Source organism: Choristoneura fumiferana, chromosome 9, assembly GCF_025370935.1.
Source record: "Choristoneura fumiferana chromosome 9, NRCan_CFum_1, whole genome shotgun sequence".
In the NCBI taxonomy this organism is placed as follows: Eukaryota; Metazoa; Arthropoda; class Insecta; order Lepidoptera; family Tortricidae; genus Choristoneura; species Choristoneura fumiferana.
Window position 1 is genome coordinate 15,774,659 of NC_133480.1, and position 21,969 is coordinate 15,796,627.

At 37.3% G+C, this 21,969-nt stretch overlaps 1 protein-coding gene across 6 annotated transcripts in view; it reads left to right on the top strand.

The window, feature by feature from the left end:
• The window catches only part of ct (homeobox protein, cut), a 185,857-nt gene that overhangs the window by 52,656 nt on the left and 111,232 nt on the right, over positions 1–21,969 (top strand). The window contains exon 1 of one of the 6 annotated variants that reach the window (XM_074092589.1): positions 11,760–12,017. The exons of the other annotated variants lie outside the window; for them this stretch is intronic. Within the exon in view, the coding sequence (XP_073948690.1) occupies positions 11,949–12,017 (69 nt within the window). The 5' untranslated portion in view covers positions 11,760–11,948. Of the gene's footprint in view, positions 1–11,759; positions 12,018–21,969 lie in introns of those variants that run through there. 6 annotated transcript variants of the gene reach the window in all.

A 21,969-nucleotide genomic window follows, 5' to 3' on the forward strand; every position in this document is an offset into this window, starting at 1 on the left:
TATGTAACTTAGCAATAGAAGTCACTACTACTGCGTCAATGTTTACAAAAAACAACAACATCTTTACGTATAAAAATATGCCTTATTCTAACGGAATACGGTCCATACCGAATGTTTTATAGCGTGGTAATAACATACAGTGATTGATCCCTCCGATACATCACTAAATGCGGTTTTCTATGAAAAATGATAATCGCCTTAAAAACTCATTAGTCGAGACAAAGGAACCGATTCGAGATTCTCGATTCGGTTACGGCTTTTTTGTGGCACCTCACTAGTGGCGTGGATTCCTTGTTTCGTGTAATTTGGACGGATTACGAACGGATACGGTAATAAATAGTGACGTCATAGAATATTAGTGATAATCGATAAAAAAAGTCGTCATTCCCGCCTATGTATGGTATGTGTGGTACGTTCCACTGCTAGAAGCAGGCCTCCTCTAGAATAAGAGTTAAGGCCATAATTCCCACGCGGGCTTAGTGTAAATTGGGAACTTCACTCACACACACCATTGACTTTATTTATCGTGTCTCCTATGTGAGAGAGAGAGAGAGAGAGAGAGAGAGAGACATTTATTTACACATATTCGATACACAGAAAAAACACGTTAGGATGAAATAATAATTAAAAAAACATAGAACAGTATAAATTGGGACCCACTCAGCACTATGGACTCTCAAGCAGCGGATCATGTATGCAAACCGGCTGACATCTCTTATTCGAAATTCATCTGCGAAATTATATTAGAAACCACGAGCTTTACGATGAAGGAAAACATCGTGAGGAAGCTTGCATAAACTGTAAAGCAATTCAAGGATACGTGAAGTTCCCAATCCGCACTAAGACCCCGTGGGTACTAAGGCCCAAGCCCAGTAGTGAGACGTGTATTATGATGATGATGGTGCAGGTAAGCAGTGCAGGGGAGTCTCTGATCACGGGGCTTTAAATCCAAGGTTCGATTCTATTCTGCAACTTTTTAAAAATATAATCACTGTTTATTTTAACCCCCGACGCAAAAAGAGGAGTGTTAAAGTTTGACCTGACCTGAGTCTGTCTGTCTGTGGCACGGTAGCTCTTAAACGGGTGGACCGATTTGAATGCGGTTTTTTTTGATAGCAGGTTTTCTAGCGATGGTTCTTAGACATGTTTATCAAAATCGGCTCAGCCGTTTTTGAGATATTGAACTTTGAAGTGACAAAGTCGGGGGTTTTCAACTTTGTTGGTTATGTTATTTTCATACAGATTAAATGTAATTTTCAATGTATGCGACACAATAAGAAATTGACAGCACATTGATAAGTGTTTATCTAAGAGATGTCAAATAAATGTCAAAAATTATTCAAAGGCCCCCGTACAAAGAGACAGCGATAACACCGCCATGTCCGATACACTGATTTGACGATTAAACTTTGAGGATCAATAAATTATTAATTAATAAGTCCAATTTATTTGAAAATGCTACAAAACAAAAGCCTTAGTTATGCAATGAGGTCAGAAGTACCTACCGTTTGTGGCCACTATACTGTTTATGGTCATTTATTGCTTAAATATACGTTTGAAATAAATTTGTAATAATAAATCATTATAAACTTTATTCGTTTCACTATAAACATTGACACTTTAACTTTTTCTATATGACTGCAAATGTCAACTGGCCAAAAACGGGCTTAAGGTGGCCAAAACCGGTACTTCTGCCCTAGAATCGAACCTTGAATTTAAAACCAGAGACACCCTGTATATTCTAATTGTGTTAGCTAAACAGTCTCGTAATATCGTATTGATTCTTTTGACCGCATACTTGTTGGGAGCGTTCTTAAGAAGAAATCGAAACAATCTCGCTTCCTTTTAAACGCGCTCAGCCACGAATGACTGTTATTCTTAAAACAATTAAACACTTATAATAACATAATAACCAACACATGTCCATTCATTACGGATGACAGCACAGGAAGCACGGGACAATCATGGTCCCGAACTAATAAATGATTCATTAAAAAAAAGTTCTAAATTTGAATGCGGCTGTCTTGAAAGGGCCTATCCTGGAGCTCCAAGTTGGTGATAAAATGTCGAATATAATATTAATTCTATTATGAGTTTTAAAAGTGAAACAGGGTAAGTATTACTAAACGTAGATTTTCAGTGTTTTAAATTGTGAGTGTCTTAACTCAAACTAGTCATTTTAGACTCAGACATAGTAAAGCATTATGTAAGATAAGACTATCTGTCATAAAAATACAGATTTATAATTTTTAGCTGTCCAATCACAGCAGTCCCTGAAGTTCTGTCTTATCTGTTATTTCTAGACAACGTTTTTTAAACTACAATGTCAAATCAAACTGTCGCCCCATTTCAATCTCCAAACAACCCATTCAAATTAAACGACACGTATATGGATCGTATTTGAATAAGTGTGACATTAATATTCTTTTGTGATAATTTTTGAATTCGGAACGCCCACGCGCCATTGTCTCGCGAGTTATTGGCTCATTAGGCGACGCTTTGTCTCACCACGATTTGAATTTTTGATTTTCGAATCGAACATATTGATTTGTTGCTGGCGCACAGAAAGCGTTGGAAGCGCTCGATAGCTAAAAACATTATTATTAAAAACAAAACAATGTCAATTATGTCCACTGCATTGCATAGATCTCTTTTAAGCGGTTTCAAAACAAAAATTGGCAGCGATCCATCTTGTAACGCTCCAACCGGCACTGCGTTTCTCGTCCATATTAAATTATAGATCATTTACAATGATCATCATCAGATGGAAGACATCTTCTGCTGGACATGAGCCTTCACGACGATCGCGTGGCCATTGACTTCCAGCATTGTTTACCAGATCGCTCGTCCACCTTATGGGAGGCCTACGAACGCTTTGCCTTCCAAGCAAGACCATCGTTGATACATCGAAAATTAATAAATATCTAGCCAACTAAAGTCGTAAAATACCCATAAACCTAAAAACAAATTAACCCTAATTCAACACTTTTTTTTAAATTTAAATTGACAATAATATCAACACGATCTCTACTTCCGTATTACACAATAACGTCTCGGAGCGAATTTTTATTTCTTTTATTTGAACAATACGCGGCCCACGCGTAGTGATGTGCCCACAAATTACGTATGGTAATTCGTCTTGTAATCCTTCCGTCGGACCTCCCTGTGTCTCACAATCGATCGATTATGAATGCGGGATCGGGCACAGCACTAGTTTTACTTTTTGCCGTACCATATTTGAATGTTGGGGAACTATTCTGTGTCGTATGATTTTTTGTGCCAGTATTATTTGGAATTTTAATGTCATTGCTTTTCAAAGCCGATTATTGATTGATCTTTACTTAATTACACATTAAATGGTATTGATGTATTTTAAGTTCAATTGCTAAAAAAACAAACGTATCATCACATATGAAGGCTCCACGGAAAGAACATGCCTAGTCACCTTTTTTTAAAATTGAGATTTTAATCTCAAAATGTAGAGCTCACAAAGTACTATGACTTACGACTGAATTAAATAATCTGAAAATAATATAAAATCTATTTTTTTATCATTTAAATAAATGGTAACCATAGTAATTGTTCGTGATGACTAACTTTCAAACCGCTATAACTCAAAAAGTTACTTAGGTGACTAGACACGTTCTTTCCGTGGACCCTTCATATCGTCCATATCGACTTGCTTCTTGGTATAAAGCAGCAGGTATTTTCTTTTCATTATTATGTACCAATTTACCAATTTTCTTGTTTTTAACATGCCTGAACGTTCCCATGATATTGAATCTTTTCAAAATAAAATAGCATATTCGCAATCGTCAGCAAATCATCGCTTAACAAGTAGGCACTCACTTTTACCGCCCAAAAAAACCGATAACAACGCAACACTAATAAAAAAACCGGTACTCATACCGGTACCAATAAGTACGCACAATTTAACTTTTTAACGTGTCGCCGATGGGGGTGTATTCTGGAAACTCATAAAGCATGATTACCGGTAATGTCGCTCGTCGTATTGGGGTGCTAATAAAAGTCCCGTCGAGATCAAATTGCGATTGCCTTGTGTTTGTTAGGTTTTGTTTTGATGGATATTAGAAAGCTGCGTATGAGAGAGCTTCAAATAGAACGGCATAAACACAGTTTATTAAGACTTTTTCGTGTGCTATGATTTTCATATCGAGTTTTAGTCTCTATATAATCGAGCTACTTCAATCGCAGCTGGTATAAAGGCTTCATTATTTATCTTACCGTCATATCAACGAGGTCTGTGCGTAGTCGTACGTCGGTTGAGAATCAGTAGTGAAACTTCATGCTGACCTTTTTTGGGAAAATACTGCGCTAATATAGGTTCACAAGGTCATTTTAGTTTCCATAGGAATTTCGATATATCATCCAGTACATTAATAGCACATAAGTACTTACATAATTATCCAACCTGCTCACAAAATTTCACGATAATCGATTGAAAATTGCGACCTGTGGAGGGTAAACAGTCAGTCAGATTTAAGAAAGCATTTTTGCCCGAAACTAAAATTTTGGTAGGTAGGTATGTATACTTTTTTAACAAAGTCTACGTAAGTATTAAAGTATCTGCTTCGTGAAAACTTACGAGTCCCAACTTATCGTACCAAATGTACCCTTTGAATGTCGTTGTGTTAATTTTAACAGTCACACATCTCTTTTCTGCCCATCTGTACCATCGAAAACGAAACGCTTTGCGGTCGATCACCCACTTCATGCGACAAACAGTTTCGACAGCGAACCTGACTGTATCATTACCCACAACACGAGCTCTTTCGGTATTATTACAGTGGCCTATTATGCACTATCGCTAATTTCCGTTCAATACAATGTCGACACGAATTTTATCAATAGCGTTGCGATATTTCGTATGAAATTAGAATCAGCGCCGTTTCCGCTTCCGTTCGATATTCGAACGCTTGAATTAAGAACACGATACAAACAAATGACGTGCGGTCGAATTTTGTTTTGTGTAAAAAGTGTACATATAAGCACCGAAGTTTATTTGTCAATCGCAAATCAAATTTTTGGTGCGAATGAGGAACCATCGTTCCAAGTTTGAAAAATGAAGTGCGTTCTCGATTTAACCAGGAAACCGTTCTTATTTGATAAAATAAAATTAGGTAGGTATTATTATTTTTAATATCCATTCACGAGACACCTGAGCAATTTTTTTAAAGACAGGGAGGCAATAACCATTAAGCGGGCGTTCTCGAAGTTTTCTTTTCAATAACGCGTCTGATATTCAAATTAAGGAGGAATTCGGGCGATATATCATCAGGGCTAATCAGATTTTTCCGTACATTTCCTAAATGTTTTAGGGGATTAAATACGTTGGGAGGATAATTTAGTAGTTATTTCCAATTTTTTACAAGCTTTATCTCTTTTTCCATTTCAATTCAAAGGAAAATAACATTTATTTTTATTTAGATTTTAATTCTACATATTTTTTAAAGCACGTTACGAAATTAAATACCAAGAACATCACTATCATTAAAAAAAACAAAACACCAACGCAACCGCGAGAGGCGCGAGACCGCGTTCCAATTCCGGAAATTCAAAATTTCAATTCTAGAACTTCATTCAAAATTTACGCAGTCAATATACAGGGGGTTCTTCAGAGACTCTCAATACACCGAGGCGTCGTAAAAATAATTCAAATCGCTCTTATAGTCGCGATAGGCGGGACATTTGCATACTAAAGTAATGCAAAAATCTATGCGACGCATTTGGGTGCGTTTCCGTTGTAGCACGACACGGTTCGGATGGAAAAAAATATGCGTAAAGTGGATTGGGAGTGTACGGTAGTCTTTTGTTTAATGTTCTATTGCCGAAGTAGTTGGTCACTCGGGGCACTTCATATTTACCTGAGGACACCGACCTAGTACTGGGACTATGGTTGATCAATACTAAACTACACTCCAGATTGCTATGATTATTTATGGCTACTAGGTATTTATCTTTTAGTCGAACAGAAAGTATTTTAATTTGTTTGTCGTTTATTTTGTTTGTCATTCAGTCAGACACTCACTGCTGTATAAGTTAAGATGATCAGTCAAGGTCCTAACTATATGTACGTTCGATCGATCGTATATATTGGTACGAGTACTTCATTACATCTATCAGTTTGAAAATGCCGTCGCCGTCACCGTCAAACTTCATCCACTGACTTAATCGATGATGGAAACGCGCTCTAATATTAGCCCCGCGCAAAGAAATTTTATGTGTTATTTTTTTTCTTGTTTTGAAATATGCGCACCGTTAGGTTATTTATGGGCACCATAGAGGTTATATTTCGCCGTAATGAGGTTTTGTTCGGGAAGGCAATTTAAATGTGCGTAGATTGAGACATTGGGGTGCACTTTGCGAATTCTTGAACGTTTTGACTCGATCGCGAAGATTAAGGAGTTTCTGAAAAAAATTAAGAACAAGACTTCCCTTTTTTAACTCTGTTGACATCTCTTTAAGACGATCATTTATCAATGTGCTGTCAATTTACTATTGTACCTATTGCATACCTACACTGAAAATTACATAAGTATAATGTATATGAAAAAAAAATGAACAATATAAAAAAAATAGATATCATGGGACAATTCACACCAATTGACCTAGTCCCAAAGTAAGCTTAGCAAAGCTTGTGTTATGGGTACTAAGCAACGGATAAATATAATTATATAGATATAGATACATACTTAAATACATATTAAACACCCAAGACCCGAGAACAAACATTCGTATTTTTCATACAAATATCTGCCCCGACACGGGAATCGAACCCGGGACCTCAAGCTTCGTAGTCAGGTTCTCTAACCACTAGGCCATCTGGTCGTCTAAATATTCATGTTTTTAAAAGTTGCAGAACAAAAATCGCTCTTTTATGCGAGTAGAAAACCTTGCATTTAAATCCCAATAGTACAAGACACCCTGTAGATAAGGTCACAAAAAAATGAAACAATAACTTGCCAGATCCAGATAGCAATTGGTCGCATAGCAGTCGTATCAGCTATATTATACAGCCGGAAGCGTGTAGTTAGCGATTTCCTGCACAAAAATAAACAATTAACATCGGCCGATCGAATTAACACCTTTTATTAAAGAGGATGTCAACATAACTAATACATAATGTAGGTACATATTTGACTAATCAATTTGAATATTTTTGTGACTTACCTACTAATACCACAAATGTTATAAACGCAAAAGTTTTTACGCATGTGTGTATGAATGGATGTTTGTTACTCTTTCACGTAAAAACTATACAAAACTTTACAATAATTAAGCTCATAGATCATAATAACATATTGACTACTTTTTATCCCGATATTCCCACGGAATCAGGTTAAAACTTCAATTTTGCAGGTGGTAGGACCTTGTGCAAGGTCCGCCCGGATTGCTACCACCATCTTGCTCGCTAATCCTGCCGTGAAGCAGCAGTGCTTGCACTGTTGTGTTTCGGCGTGGAGAGTAAGACAGCCGGTGAAATTACTGGCACTTGAGGTATCCCATCTTAGGCCTCTAGGTTGGCAACGCATCTGCAATTCCCCTGGTTTCCAGATGTTTATGGGCGGTGGTGATCTCTTACCATCAGGAGACCCACTTGCTCGTTTGCCATCCAGTCGTATAAAAAAAAATTCTACCCTTGGGTCATGAAATTTGGCATGGTTGTTTCAAATATATACTTAGACGAAGTTACAAAAACGAAAACGTCACAAGAACGAGCAACGCGCTACTAAACATTTCGTTGCGTAAAAAGCTGCATCGTTATTAATTGTTAGTCTTAAAACAGCTCAAAATTAATATGTAACAGTTTTTCATACAACTGTAGATTTACTTACCAACATTTTAATACAGAAACCATCGGACGTGTTATTTTTATTATAATTCGGCAATCAAAAAGATAATTATCGCTTAAAAAAAAGCATTAAGCCGCAGTCACACGATAACCGAACCGTTGACTTTGAAAGAATTCGGACAATGAACACATATCTTTATAATTAATTGTGATTGTTTACACGTTTTGGGTTTAGTGCAATTATGGACTCTATGTTTTATAAGTAGGGTTGGTAATGGGAAGGAGCCGATACGAATTTGCAACGATCGTTCAAATTAATACATTTTTAAATTTAGAATTGTTGGAAATTTTGACGCGGATGCTCGTTTGTTTTTTTAGAAGGATGTACCAATGTTTGTATTGTAATTGTAAGTTTTTCGTTGTAATATTAACTACTTAATACTAGTTATTGGGGGTTACATGGGGGAGGCCTATGTCGCATATTGAACGTATCGGGTAAAATGGACGTCCTACGGCTGAGATGATGATGATGACTTGTTATTACCCGCGACTTCATAATTTTTTTGTTATTTGACTGGATGGCAAACGAGCAAGTGGGTCTCCTGATGGTAAGAGATCACCACCACCCATAAACATCTGCAACACCAGGGATTGCCAACCTAGAGGTCTAAGATGGGATACCTCAAGTGCCAGTAATTTCACCGTCTGTCTTACTCTCCACGCAAGCACTGCTGCTTCACGGCAGGATTAGCGAGCAAGATGGTGGTAGCAATCCGGGCGGACCTTGCACAAGGTCCTACCACCATCATTATCATCATCATCGGCGTATGCGCATCGAACAGCGCTGAATTCATGATTGATTACTTTTACCTCCTAATATGTACTTAGAGGTGCCTTTTATAGCATCAATGCGATCTATTAAGTTCAAAGTGATGTTTCTAAATAGGACAAAGTTAACTGGAAGAGATCCTTTTAAGGGATAAGTTCGCCTTTGTATATCTCTTTCTCTTGTTTGTTGTTTCACGTGTTTTATGTACAATAAAGAGTTACACAATACAATACAAATGTCGACGCAATCAGTGAGTACTCATCATAAATAAGTGTTGCTAGGCAACCGGACCTTTTTTTATATATGAGGGGGCAAACGAGCATGCGGGTCACCTGATGGGAAGCAATCACCGCCGCCCATGGACACCTGTCAACACGAGGGGTGTCACGGGTGCGTTGCCGGCCCTTTGAGAGACTGATAAGCTCGTATTTTAAAGCTAAGTTATACCGCGCTGGAAACGCTGTCCCAGGAAGCTAGTGACTTATATGTCATGTTTATCAATTTTCCGCGGGAACTTTGAAAATATAAGGGATGAAATGTATACTATGCCTCTTTTCAGGGCATAGTCCACCAATATGCAAGATTTCATACAAATTCGTTTAGCCGTTATTGAGAATCGTACAATAAAAAAATACAACAAACTTACAATATGTGAAAGTTTTGAGATATTAACTTATAAATTAATTAACAAACAGGCGTAGTTGTAACCAATTCTCCGATATATTTCAGCGATAAGGCCACCTACCGCTTATCTTGGAAAATCTCTATATATATATATACACATACCTATGTTTTCTGTACTGCTTACTATGTGTTGGTGTTCAATAAAGATTCGTTGTATTGTATTCTATTCTACCTACAAATTAACAAAAACCTATCATCATCATCATCATCATCCCAGCCTATATACGTCCCACTGCTGGGCACAGGCCTCCTCTCAGAACAAGAGGGCTTGGGCCGTAGTTCCCACGCGGGCCCAGTGCGGATTGGGAACTTCACACGCACCATTGAATTGCTTCGCAGGTTCGTGCAGGTTTCCTCACGATGTTTTCCTTCACCGCAAAGCTCGTGGTAAATTTCAAATGTAATTCCGCACATGAATTTCGGAAAACTCAGAGGTGCGAGCCAGAAACCTATCAATACCCCCAAAAATCAGCTCCAGTTTACAGTAACTTTCGCATCTAAATAAGTAGATGCACATAATTTTAAGCGAAGAGAAACCGGACGCTGTATAATTGATTACACATCGTACAATTACTTGAGGTCCCTATCACCGAAACGTGGACAGCGGACCGTGGAAAATATCGCCCAAAAATGGACATGGTAGATAAAACTTCGAGATACACTACTGTATTTTTTATACTATGTGCACGTGAAAAATTGTAAAGGAATTCAAACCTTACTACCGTCGGATAGAGCTTTAATTCGTTTGGATGGTAGCATGTATTAGAATTGAAACATAACCGAAAATTAGTTGGTAAAAATCAACTTTAATTGCTAATAGATAGAGTTTTTATTTAATTGTGTGTTGCGTATTAGTTCCAAAGTATAGTCGAAGTGGGCTCTAGATTTGAAATCTGATAATGAGCGTTAATAAAATGCTTTATTCGTAATTTATTTATATTAATTAATACGGGGCTGAGTGTACCGTGACGGGTTCAACGGACGGACCGTTTTGACAGAATGCAGTTACTGATAATTATGATTTGGGATTATCGTTAATGTAAGTTAACCGACCGAGTTATACGAGGTTAATTAATTAATTAAGTTTTTGTAAAATATTTTTTATGAAAGTTTTTTTTGTTACTTATTACTGAATTGCCACGATAATGACACACATATCCCTAATGTCAAGACAATTCGACCATTGGAAATGGGTAACTATTGTAAGACCGCTCATAAACATAATAAAAGTGTCATTACTTTTAAATGTAGGCAAAAGTGTCTAAAATGTATGTCGTTATATTTTTCGATAATTTATGCACACCCTGTATAAATCTACAATACAAATTCGTCTTTGACATCTGTCTCAAGATAAAGAAAACTAGTAGAAATAACATCAAAACCCGATCGACCGTGAACTGTGACGGGCCACGATCTTAACCCCCGTTCTCACCAGTACTTACCCAAATAATTATCATGCAAATAATTACCCATCAATCCATCTGAACCCACCCCTAAATAGCCCAATAAATTAAAAAATATAAATGGAACGCATTTAAAATAAACCAGTTTACTATCGATTTGAAATTCGAATCTTAACCCTTCAATTGTTCTTTGATTTATGCCTGCATATGGTAATACGTGACGTTACTTTTTTTTAAATAATTATTTAACAGTACCAGCCCACTTAATATGCGAATAATAATTAGTTTCCTTATTTCTTGGGGCATTCTCACGGCAAGGGTTGATTGATCGAACCAGCTAATTAATTCCATTTTCGAAAATTCGAACAATTTTCCGTTAGAATTCGCGCCAAAACGTAACATTCCGATTTCATTTATGACACATTTAAATAGCTAAAACTTCTTTTGTGGAATCTAAGACGCTTTGAATATCAAAGTATAATTTATCAAACATACTTTGCAACACAATCTCAACAATAACAAACTTCAACATTAATGCGTGCACATGTTTTTAAACAGATTAAAAAAAACTATTTCCGAATTCGAATCAATACGCCGTTGACATCTGCCTTCCAACCCTAATCCTATCTTGAAGAAAATCAACCATCCAGAATCAAAACGACCGAAGTTCATTTCAATTCATAAACAGTTTCAAACTTAACAGGTAACGCCGTAAGGTTTAATTTTGTGGGTGATATTGATGCGAGTTACGTAGTTCTGTCAACGAATGAATGAAAATGAATCTTTTAAATATAGTACACAATAGCGCATCGCATTTACGAAACCTGTTTCACGAATTGATAGTCGATTCCGATTTTTAATATCGACTATTCTCAGGAGATTTGCATACGCTTTCTTGCAATGCAAATGAATAGTATAATGTGTATGGGATAGTATGGGAAACGCGTATGGGAGCGTATGGTAATATAATATGAGATAAGGAGGCGAGATGTAAGTTATCTGCGGCGGTTAGTCGGACGCGCGCATTTGACGAGCAACGTCACGCGCGCGAATTAAAAAAGTTCGAATAAATTTGGAACGCACGGAAAGCGATCTTCGATTGTTTTGTGACCGCTGCGTTCTATTGTTTTTAAAAATATTTTGAATTTTGGAACGCTTGCGTAGTTTTTTCTTTCTTTTTAGTTCCTTTAGTTTTTTTTTGTGATTGTATTGTGTTTCGATGGATGTTCTCGTATCGAAATTAGTGTTCTGTACGGAGATTATGAAAATAAGGAATTGTTATATAGAGGTGAGTTTTAATTATTGTGAGTTATGTTTATTATAGTTTTTCCATAGCTTTTGAACCTTTTTTGAGGGCTGTATCTTTTAAGCGTAGTTACGGGCAAACATTTGAAATTTTATACATTATTTACAATAATATGTAGGTAAGGAGCTGCTATAATTATTTTATCTCATTTCATAATTCTTGTAAGAAATAAAAACAAAAACAAGTTTTTTCGCCCAATTTTTTTACTCGATCGTATCATCCGATTCATACTTGACCGGTTTTTTTATTTCAACTGTTGTCATATTTAGTATTATTATTATTAAAAATAATTTATTTTCCGTTACATTTTTTTTTTAATTGAAATATCTATTTTAAGCAGATAGCTTAATTCGCAAATATTTTTTAACGTAAAAAATGTCAAAGGTAGTCCTTAAAGTGATGAAATAAACGCGTTCCTCCTTACACCACCAACTCCGTACCCCATCTCGATAATTACAGCCGCGAATCAACTGCGACCATATCTTTGTTTTTTCATGACGCGTTTGTTCTGTAATTAATTAACATGTGTTTTTAATACTTATGTTTGTGACATATGACATTAGTGCACATGAAATATGTAAAGAACATTTGCGTCACTTCAACTGGTAGCTGTCACCGAGTCTAACAAAATGCAACAGTTTAAAAAAGTATAGTTACTCGACAAAACTATCCGCATGTCATTTTATAATGTTTTTACAACTTTGATCTTCAGTTAGCGATGTAAGATTTGTTTGCAGATAATTCCGCATATTTCAGGTAAATTAAGTAATTATTGCTATTACAAAAAATTGTGAAATAGAAAATAAATAGTTTAGAGTACACTATTTCTTGATTTAAACAGCAAGTTAGAATAATATTAGAACTTGCTCAAATCGCTGCCGTTTTAATTCTCATATTGCTGAAAAAATCAATGCTTCTCAGTTAATTATAAATTTCATGTAGCAATTTATTTAGCTTGTCCATAAAAATTCAAAACCTGTACTACCTGCTGTCCTCAGGGTAAGCTAGTCGCAGTAAAGATAATTCTGCAACTATTAATAAACTGCCGTAAGCTCGACCCGAGCTCCATAAAGCATCAGTATACTCATCAAGGAAGTTACTGAGACGTTGATTGTGAAAAAGTGCTACTGCAAGTCAAGCTTATATCGGTTTTCCTACAGTTGCAGCTCTCCCAATTTGCTCACGATCTCCTTCGACAAATAGTTAATAAAGTCATTGGAATTTGACTCGTATTGTGTTAACTACTTAAAATGTATAAACTAAGTTTGTAGGTATTCATAATAAAATGAGAGATCAAAATCAGCAGCATATGAAGCTTATAATATAGCTTTAAACGCAAATATATTTGTGTTTCCTAATATGAGTAATCTGCTGCTGTAAATTGCGTCACCTGTCTAGTCCTTACTTCTTTCTGTTGAGAAAAGGTTGCCTAAAAGAGATGACTCTGAAGCGATAAGGCCCCCTACTGCTTATCTTTTTATTTCTCTCTGTGTACTCTTTTTCTGTAACGCTTACTATTGTGGTGTACAATAAAGAGTCATTGTATTGTATTGCATTGTACGACTGAATATCATAGTTCTAAAAGTTCTGAAGTTTGGTGCGATAATCGTAGCGTAAAGCGTAAAACTTGCGTATATCCCCGAACCCAAACAAAAATCCAGTTTAAAAAACTGTGCCAGTGTCCTCGCCGCACGCATTAAAATTGATCAACACATAACCTCGTTATCCTCACAACGTCGACCCTTCTCAGCGGTCATTCGACGGGCCACCACCCCAACCCACTTTTTACGTTAATGTTTTTCTATAGGGCGCACACAAGTACACGAATAAGTGAATGATGGGGGATATCACAACATCTCCCTTATCAGGGCCCAAGTTTTTAGCGGGGGATTAGCTAATACATGACGCGCGGTCTTTTGCGGCGTGACGCTTGAAAGGGACGGGACGGTGGGTGCTAGGTGGACCGTACCTATTGTTTTGTTTTTCGTTTGAAGCTTTTGAGAAAAATGAGAGTTTAATGACATCGGCGGCCATCTTGTTATTGATGTATCATAATGATCTTTAACTACTACGGCTGCGCATACTAGAGCAGCGCTGGCATTCTTCGAATTCCGGACACGAGCTCTGCGGTGTGGAAGGCAAAGGGTACCCCACACCTTTTTTCCATGAAAATGGTCAACCGCAAATCTTAAAAAAAAAAACTAAAAAAAACGTTTACATGGTGTTTAGTCATAGTTACCACCTGCTGAAATATTCTGGATTAATTTGAAGACATCCTGTATACTAGTGATTCTGGTAAACCCAGTGAGGTAGTTTTTACAGAGCACAGGTTTGCATTTCAATAAATAACAAAATGGTCAGATAAATAACATGACACGAAGGCAAAGGGAACAACCACGGTCAGTTTTATGTAAAAAAAAACCTGGCGCAAAAGTGTACAATACACTTGCCGCGTTGCCACGTTGCATCACGATGGATAGCTTTGCATTAAAAACGCCCCAGAGACTTAAAAAAAAATTGACGGGAAAATGGCCACTACTATAAAATCGATCAATTTTCTGAGTGAACTCCATGAACATTATTGGGTCAATTTTGTTGGCGTATTGATTTGAGATACGAGTTATTTTCAATATGTAACGCTAGACTGGGCACAGTGTAAAAAGGAATTAAAAAAACTTACTTCAGAGTATAATGCTATTCTCAAATGACATTGCTATCTCAATCGATTCTGAACATTAGGCTAGGCCTCAGGTTATCTAATTAACACCTTGTATAAAACATGAATAAATAATAATAATAAATATCATGGGACACTTGACACCAATTGACCTTAGTCCCAAACTAAGCAAAGCTTGTACTATGGATACTAGGCAACGTATAAACATACTTATATAGATAAATACATACTTAAATACATATTAAACATCCAAGACCCGAGAAAAAACATTCGTATTATTCATACAAATATCTGCCCCGCCCGGGAATCGAACCCGGGACCTCAAGCTTCGTAGTCAGGTTCTCTAACCATCCGGTCGTCAGATATAGAATAAATTCATGGCGTTCAAAAAGATGTTTCTCTGCAGAGAACAGAACCTGGAACTCCAGTGACAACAACCTTTAAACATAAGGTCGTCAATGTAAATCTAAAAAGCTTAAAAGCCATCTGATAAATTTCCAGCAACAGCTTAAAAATTGAGTACATATCAAAACCTCAGACTTTTACCAGAACCTAATTTATTATACACCCATTAAATTTACATATCCTACCTAATTAAAACACAAAAACAATTCTATTTAATTCTGAACTCGAAACTTTTTTCCTCTCATATTAATTCCATCATATTGACGCACCCAGAAGGGGTGTGGGGGTGACTAGGGGGGGGCGAGATAACGGGAGACATAAAACGTAGATCGCTAATTCATCATAAGTTAAAGGGGTTTTTACGTACGCCACCCTTAAAGGGTGTAAGTCGCCAATCCCTTGAGGGACATACGACCTTTTGTGGAAAGTCCAGAGTAAAAAATCACCCTCTCACAAAGGCACCGAATATTAGGCGATGTGATATTAATTAACTTTGGATTTTCACGTTTGGTTTAAAAGCTTTAGGTTATTGGGAAATTTTGTGACGTTTTTAGAATTTTAGAAGCCTTTGAGGGTTCCCCTGAAGCACTTTCCTTTGCCAGTGTCCAGGGATTTTGACAAATTTATCGGAAGGAGAAGACGTCAAACAGAAAAACATTAGCAGACTATGCTCAGAACTATTTAGGGTAATATCATAAAGAGAAATCCTTTGATTGTGTGTTTGTTTGTAATGAATTAAGTCAATGTTGAACAGGTGGCCGTTGGGGCCGAAAGGTTCTTTCGTGGAGACCGCGGATCGCCAAGCACAGCGTAAGATGACCACTAAGGAGATGGACAGATGACCTGGTCAAAGTCGCGGGTTCACGGTGGATGCAAGCCGCTTCCAACCGAGGCAACTGGAGGTCTATAGGGGAGGCATACGTCCAACAGTGGACGTGCTACGGCTGATAAAATATGATCTTTTATTTAAAATATGATCGTTTTCGATTCAAATACCTTGTTCTAAAAAATGTTTCTTCAACATTATTAGCACCCCCATTGGTGGGCTAAGTCTTAATTAACAAAGACGAATTAGAACGTTTGATTATGTGATTATAAAGGGTTCGTTACAAGTTTTTCCCTTCGCGAAGCTTCGATCCCAGTAATTGGTTTAACTCGGGGACGTGTGCTTGCTGCCTTTGGGCACGTTTTGCGTTTTTTTAAAGGGTTTTTGTTTAAAGTACCCTTTAGATAAGTTAGCAGAATAGACTCATGACAGGAGCTGTCTTAACCTTTATATATTTATAATAGTCACTTTTTTACACTTTTCTTTGGAGGTGGTATCCATACTAATATTATAAATGCGAAAGTGTGTGTTTGTATGTTTGTCCGTCTTTCACGTCGAGACAGAGCGACGGACCTACGTGATTTTTGGCATAGAGATAGTTTATGGGTCAGAGAGTGACATAGGCTACTTTCTATCCCGGAAAAATGCACAGTTCCTGACGTGAAATTTCCGATATTTTTGATCACCTTGCCCGCTCCGAAATATCTAATGGCGCGGTATATTCCCCATACTATGTAGAAACCCTAATTGAGTTGATTGCATAATGTGTCTCTCTTTGTGTGGCATTGAAAGAACTAAACAAAAATATATTTTGTATCTAAATACAGCTCGTCTCCATAATTCTAATCGTTTTATCCATTTTGTCAGAATTATACCGAAACTCTGAAAATAACTCGATTCTTAACAGGATCAATAATTAAGTCAAAAGCACAAATAGGGTTCGATGGGATTAACTAAGGTTCAAGTTGAATCGCAGTTCCGTTAAATAGCTCCTTAACTTTTAAACGATTTACCGAAGTTCGGAGTTTAGCGGGTGACTGTACATTGAAAGGTTTATCTGTAAATATTGATACAGTCGGCGCAAAAAGCGGGCTCAGTTTTAATTGGATAGTTACCTGGTTAAAAAAGTATCATTCTATTTAATCTATTGGTTATATTATCAGTAAATATTGGAAATGTATTTTTTATTTTGACAATCAAATAATTACAAAGATGAAGCGCGTGGATCGGGAGTGGGGGGCGTGACGTCACACCGTGCTAAAGCAGCGTTTCCACCAGAGATTTGCGAGGATGTGTTGCGAGGAATATGTTTTTCATTAACCAATAGGAACGCTTCATTTGCCTCGCCTCGCTCCGCTCAGCTGTTTCCACCAGAGATGTGCTGTGCGAGGATAGGTAAATGAAGCGTTTCTATTGGTTAATGAAAAACACATCCCTCACAACACATCCTTACACATTATTGGTGGAAACGCTGCTTAAAAGGTGTCGCACGGTGTAACGCCACGCGGAACTTTACCTAGCTATAATTTCATAATTTCTAAAAAAAAATAACCATCGGACTAAGTTTTTTTTTAAACTAGCCTATTATTAAGTAAAAGTATAAAAACTGGCCAAGGGTAAGTCGGAATCGCGCTGAGGGTTCTCAGAGGGTTCTCAAATTTGTAGGTGTGTCTACAAACCACTAAGCCCGCTATTCCCAGTGTTCGCGTAGTCCCGGGCTCCACAAAGCTACTGACCATAAATAAAAGTACTTGGGCGACCGAGCTTTGCTAGGGCTAAAACTCTATAATAAGCGTTTTCCTAGAGATAAAACAAAGCTAGAACGATTTGTCATCCCCGAAAACCCCCACACACCAAATTTCATCGAAATTGATGGAGCCATTTATATACACACATATATATAAAAGAATTGCTTGTTTAAAGGTATTAGATAATAACTTTAGGTATACTATAAGTTGCATAGTACGCAACCTCCCATCCAATTAGCTGTTATTTACTATTTTAAGGATCCGACTAATATTTAATTTTCCAATTCCATTGCCAAAAAAATGTATGAGAACCTTTGCACTAAACCCACAAATAATATCCCACCAAGACCAAAAATAAACCTTTTATTCACTACACTACAAATCTACAATGCCATTTAAAGGAGACCTCTATCTCTATTACCAGTTCAAAGAACCTAAGTCCATCTAAAACCGGTCTCGATACGCACTCAATACTAATTACGGCTTCGTCGACACTAAATGAGGTGCGAACCGATGACGATTGTGGCCGTTATATGACTTTGAAGTCCACTAAAGCGCTAGTAGCGACTAATTGGTGTTCTAGCAGCTCTCTTTTTAAGAACAAAGGCGATTCGATGATTTGTTTCATTTGTAACTTTAAATAGAATGTAACAATGTTAGGCTACTTACCTGTATATATTATAAGTTGTTTATTAGTTCAGGACTAATTCGTTTATCGCTATTCCGCGGAATTTTCGCTATTCCGGGATAAAAACTTTTCCATGTCCGTCTCCGGGACTTAAACTATCTTTTTACTGAACTTCGTCTAAATCGGTTCAATAGTTTAGACGTGATGAGAAACAAACAAACAAACAGACTTCCAAACTTTCGCATTTATAATATTAGTGGGATAGTTTAAGATATATTTATGTCTGTCAAATTTCAAGTCTTTAACAGTGGCGGCACTAAGGGGGGCGGAGGGGGCGATCCGCCCCGGGTGTCAAGCACCAAGGGGTGACAAAGACAACTCGTACATCCAAAGGAGGCGCACGAACCCCAGTTTAAAGACATATTTTAGTAAAATACTGTCTCATAAGCATGTTTACTATTTGAGTATAGGAGTGATCAATACAAACCACCCAGAGTCCGAATCTACGAGTATCCTACGCCGCCACTGGTATCTGACTCCTGTGGCTTAGACTGGACGTTGTTTGTCACTCAGTCATGCATATTGTACTTTATAGAGTCGAAAATCATTAAAAAATATAATCGAACCAATTTAACTTCTTTATAACCTCTTTAGGCACTTGTCCCACCGCCGACGATGAGCGAGAAGCGAGTAGAGCGAGTAACTAGAAACGAGTGGGCGAGCAGCGAGAAGCGAGTGTAGTTTTGTCGCTCGGCTGTTAGCGAGTGTTCGCGTGCGACGGGCGATTACTCGCTCCACTCGACTCGCTCGTGCGGGGCGGTCGCCAAGCTGACATCGCTGAGCGAGTATCTATAGCTCAGCAAGTTTTATAGCTCTTGTCGCTGCGACAAAAGATGTAAGAGCGAGTTCTCGCCGACAGTGTGAACAGCCAGCGATCAACTATTAATATATTTGTCTCTTTTACTCACACAGGATCTTATATCTTTTATTCGTTTCTTGAGCGAGAAAATAGTCGTTAGCCAATCGTTTCCTCGCTGGCGGTGAGACAAGTGCCTTATGTTATGAACTCTTATCATTCTCCTTATAGCGGCATATTAAAACAGTTATCAATACAAATTTCACTATTTACAAAGTCTCTGACTATGTAAAGAATGGTGATGCGTGTTGTTTTGCGAAAACTCGCAACAATGTGTTTACTTTAAGTTTCATTGTAACCATTCTATTATATTTGTACAAAAGCAATTACTCAGAATTTGTAATGTTTAATTTAAATACTTTAGCGACCTAGCTTCACTTGGGTTACAAGTCAAATAACGTGTTTTCCCGAAGATGAAACTAGGTTGGATCGACCCTGAAATGTATAAATATTCAAGAATTGTTCGTTTGAAGGGTGGCCGGTTCTCATGGGCCCACTTGAATATTCTTTATATATTAAAAAAAAGTTTAATTACATTCAAGAACCGAATAAAAATATTATTTGTTTTTATCAACCGTATATTCACTAAAAGAAATCTGTTATTTTTTACTTATTTTTAGCGATCAAGATTTTAGAGTGGTCAGTTGGTAAGGCCACATAACCAGGATGCAGATTAAATAATATAACCTTAAATAGTATATTATTTTTAACGTCCGACGCAAAAAGAGGGGTGTTATAAGCTTGACCGCTATGTGTGTCTGTGAGTGTGTCTGTCTGTCTGTGTGCCTGTCTGTGTCACCGTAGCTCTTAAACGGGTGGAAAATGCGTTTGTTTTATTTGGAAGCAGGTTTTCTGGCGATGGTTCTTAGACATGTTTTATCAAAATCGGTTCAGCCGTTTTTGAGATATTGATGATCGGGGGTTTTCCAACTTTTTGTTAGTTATGTTAGGTTATGAGTATCCCATAATTTAATCAATGTTATTCATATACGGTTCATTCTGTTTCTTCTGAACTACCTCTGTACCTATTAAGAACACTGTAATTCGTTTTTTTGTTTTGAATACCAACTCGTCAGGGCGCCCAAGATACAGGCACTGCCTAGTTTGGGGCCCGCTGACACTGTATTTTATGTTACACTGTTTCTGCATTTATAAAAACTTTTCATTTCATTTCATACCAATGTATGGTATGGTAGATGCAGCTACCGTATTAAACCTCAATACAAAAAAATAATCTAAGCCAGACATCGTTACACGACTCTTAAACAACTTCAACTCCACTAGCGATCTTTAATTAGCAAGCACGTGATATATGAGCTCTATAAGATAGCCGCAGATGCGTCAAATGATGCGTGCGCGATTGATCGCATGAACGAATGACTCGGTCGCGTGAGTGAATGGACGTTTCATTCATTCGCTGACAGCTCCCGTGACGATCTGGAGCGGTGCCATCTTTGTTCCAAATTCGAATTTCGAGCGTTGAAACGCGATCGGGTTTCGAGTGATTAGTAATAATGTAAAGAACTATTTTCGTTCGGGGATAAGTGGAAGCCCTTATTATAGAGGAGTTTGGTCAAGTTTGTTTCCAATATGAAATAAAGATAAAATATTTATTGTAATGGCGTTTACGATTACTAAATTAGTCTCTAATGTCATTCATAATGAATAATATATAAATATGTATTAACAATTCGACGTACAATGTAATGATATTTGTGCAAGTACGTAAGTACTGCACCTATTAAACTTTTACATTGTAGATTTGATCGCAGCTTATTTCAGATAAATTATAGAAAAAGCTTAAAACGGATAAACGTTATGCAAGATGTTATTAATTATTAAACTGAAAATCACGTACACTCCAACTATATTTAACTTCTGAAAAGATTTCTCCTCTCGATTCTGAACACTGCTTTCAGGTTTTCAGTTATTTAAATAATCTTTAATATGTAGATATAGATGTTGAACTGCCCTTTGGGCAAAATATACTTCGCCAAATTCCACTTTCAAAAAAATGGATACAACGGAGTAAACTGTCAATCAAAGGCAATAAGCAATAGCGTTTTCATTTACCAACACCGCCTCTATTACGCGTTTAAGAGCAATCCGAACCTAACGTAATTATGGCGTACTCTGCCGAAAATTCGTGTTCGAAATTCGAATGGAAATCAAAAGTGAACTGAAAGGGCCCGATCAACCCACCTGGAGGTCCCCCGAAGAAATAATTAAAAGGCGAACTGTAAACCGAACTTCATTCCGATGCCTATTTGTAGCTCATCGAGTTTTGCCGAAGTTGTCCGAAGTTTTACGAAGTTTCGCGAACTTGTCCTCGCTCCGGCAATATTTGCCCCGACTTTAAGTTCGAGCCGTTAATTTATAATTACGGCTAATTGGTTATTATCTATACTTGTGTCTGACGAAGGATTAAAGAGTTACGAATTGCGACGTGAATTCGATAGTGTTTATGATTGGTTATTTGGAGTCTTTTTTTTTTTGTATTTTTTATTTCAACTCCAAATTTGTTACTTCTACGGGTATCCCGTGAAACCATATCGAAAATACAAACTGAGACATGTATGCACAGAAAAACCAGAAAAGAGACCAGCGCTGGGAATCGAACCCAGGTCCTCAGCAATCCGTGCTGCGTGCTAGAACCCCTACACCACCGCTGGACAGGAATTTAGACACGAATTTTTCCTATGCATACATATCTCAGGTTGCTTATTTCTACTAC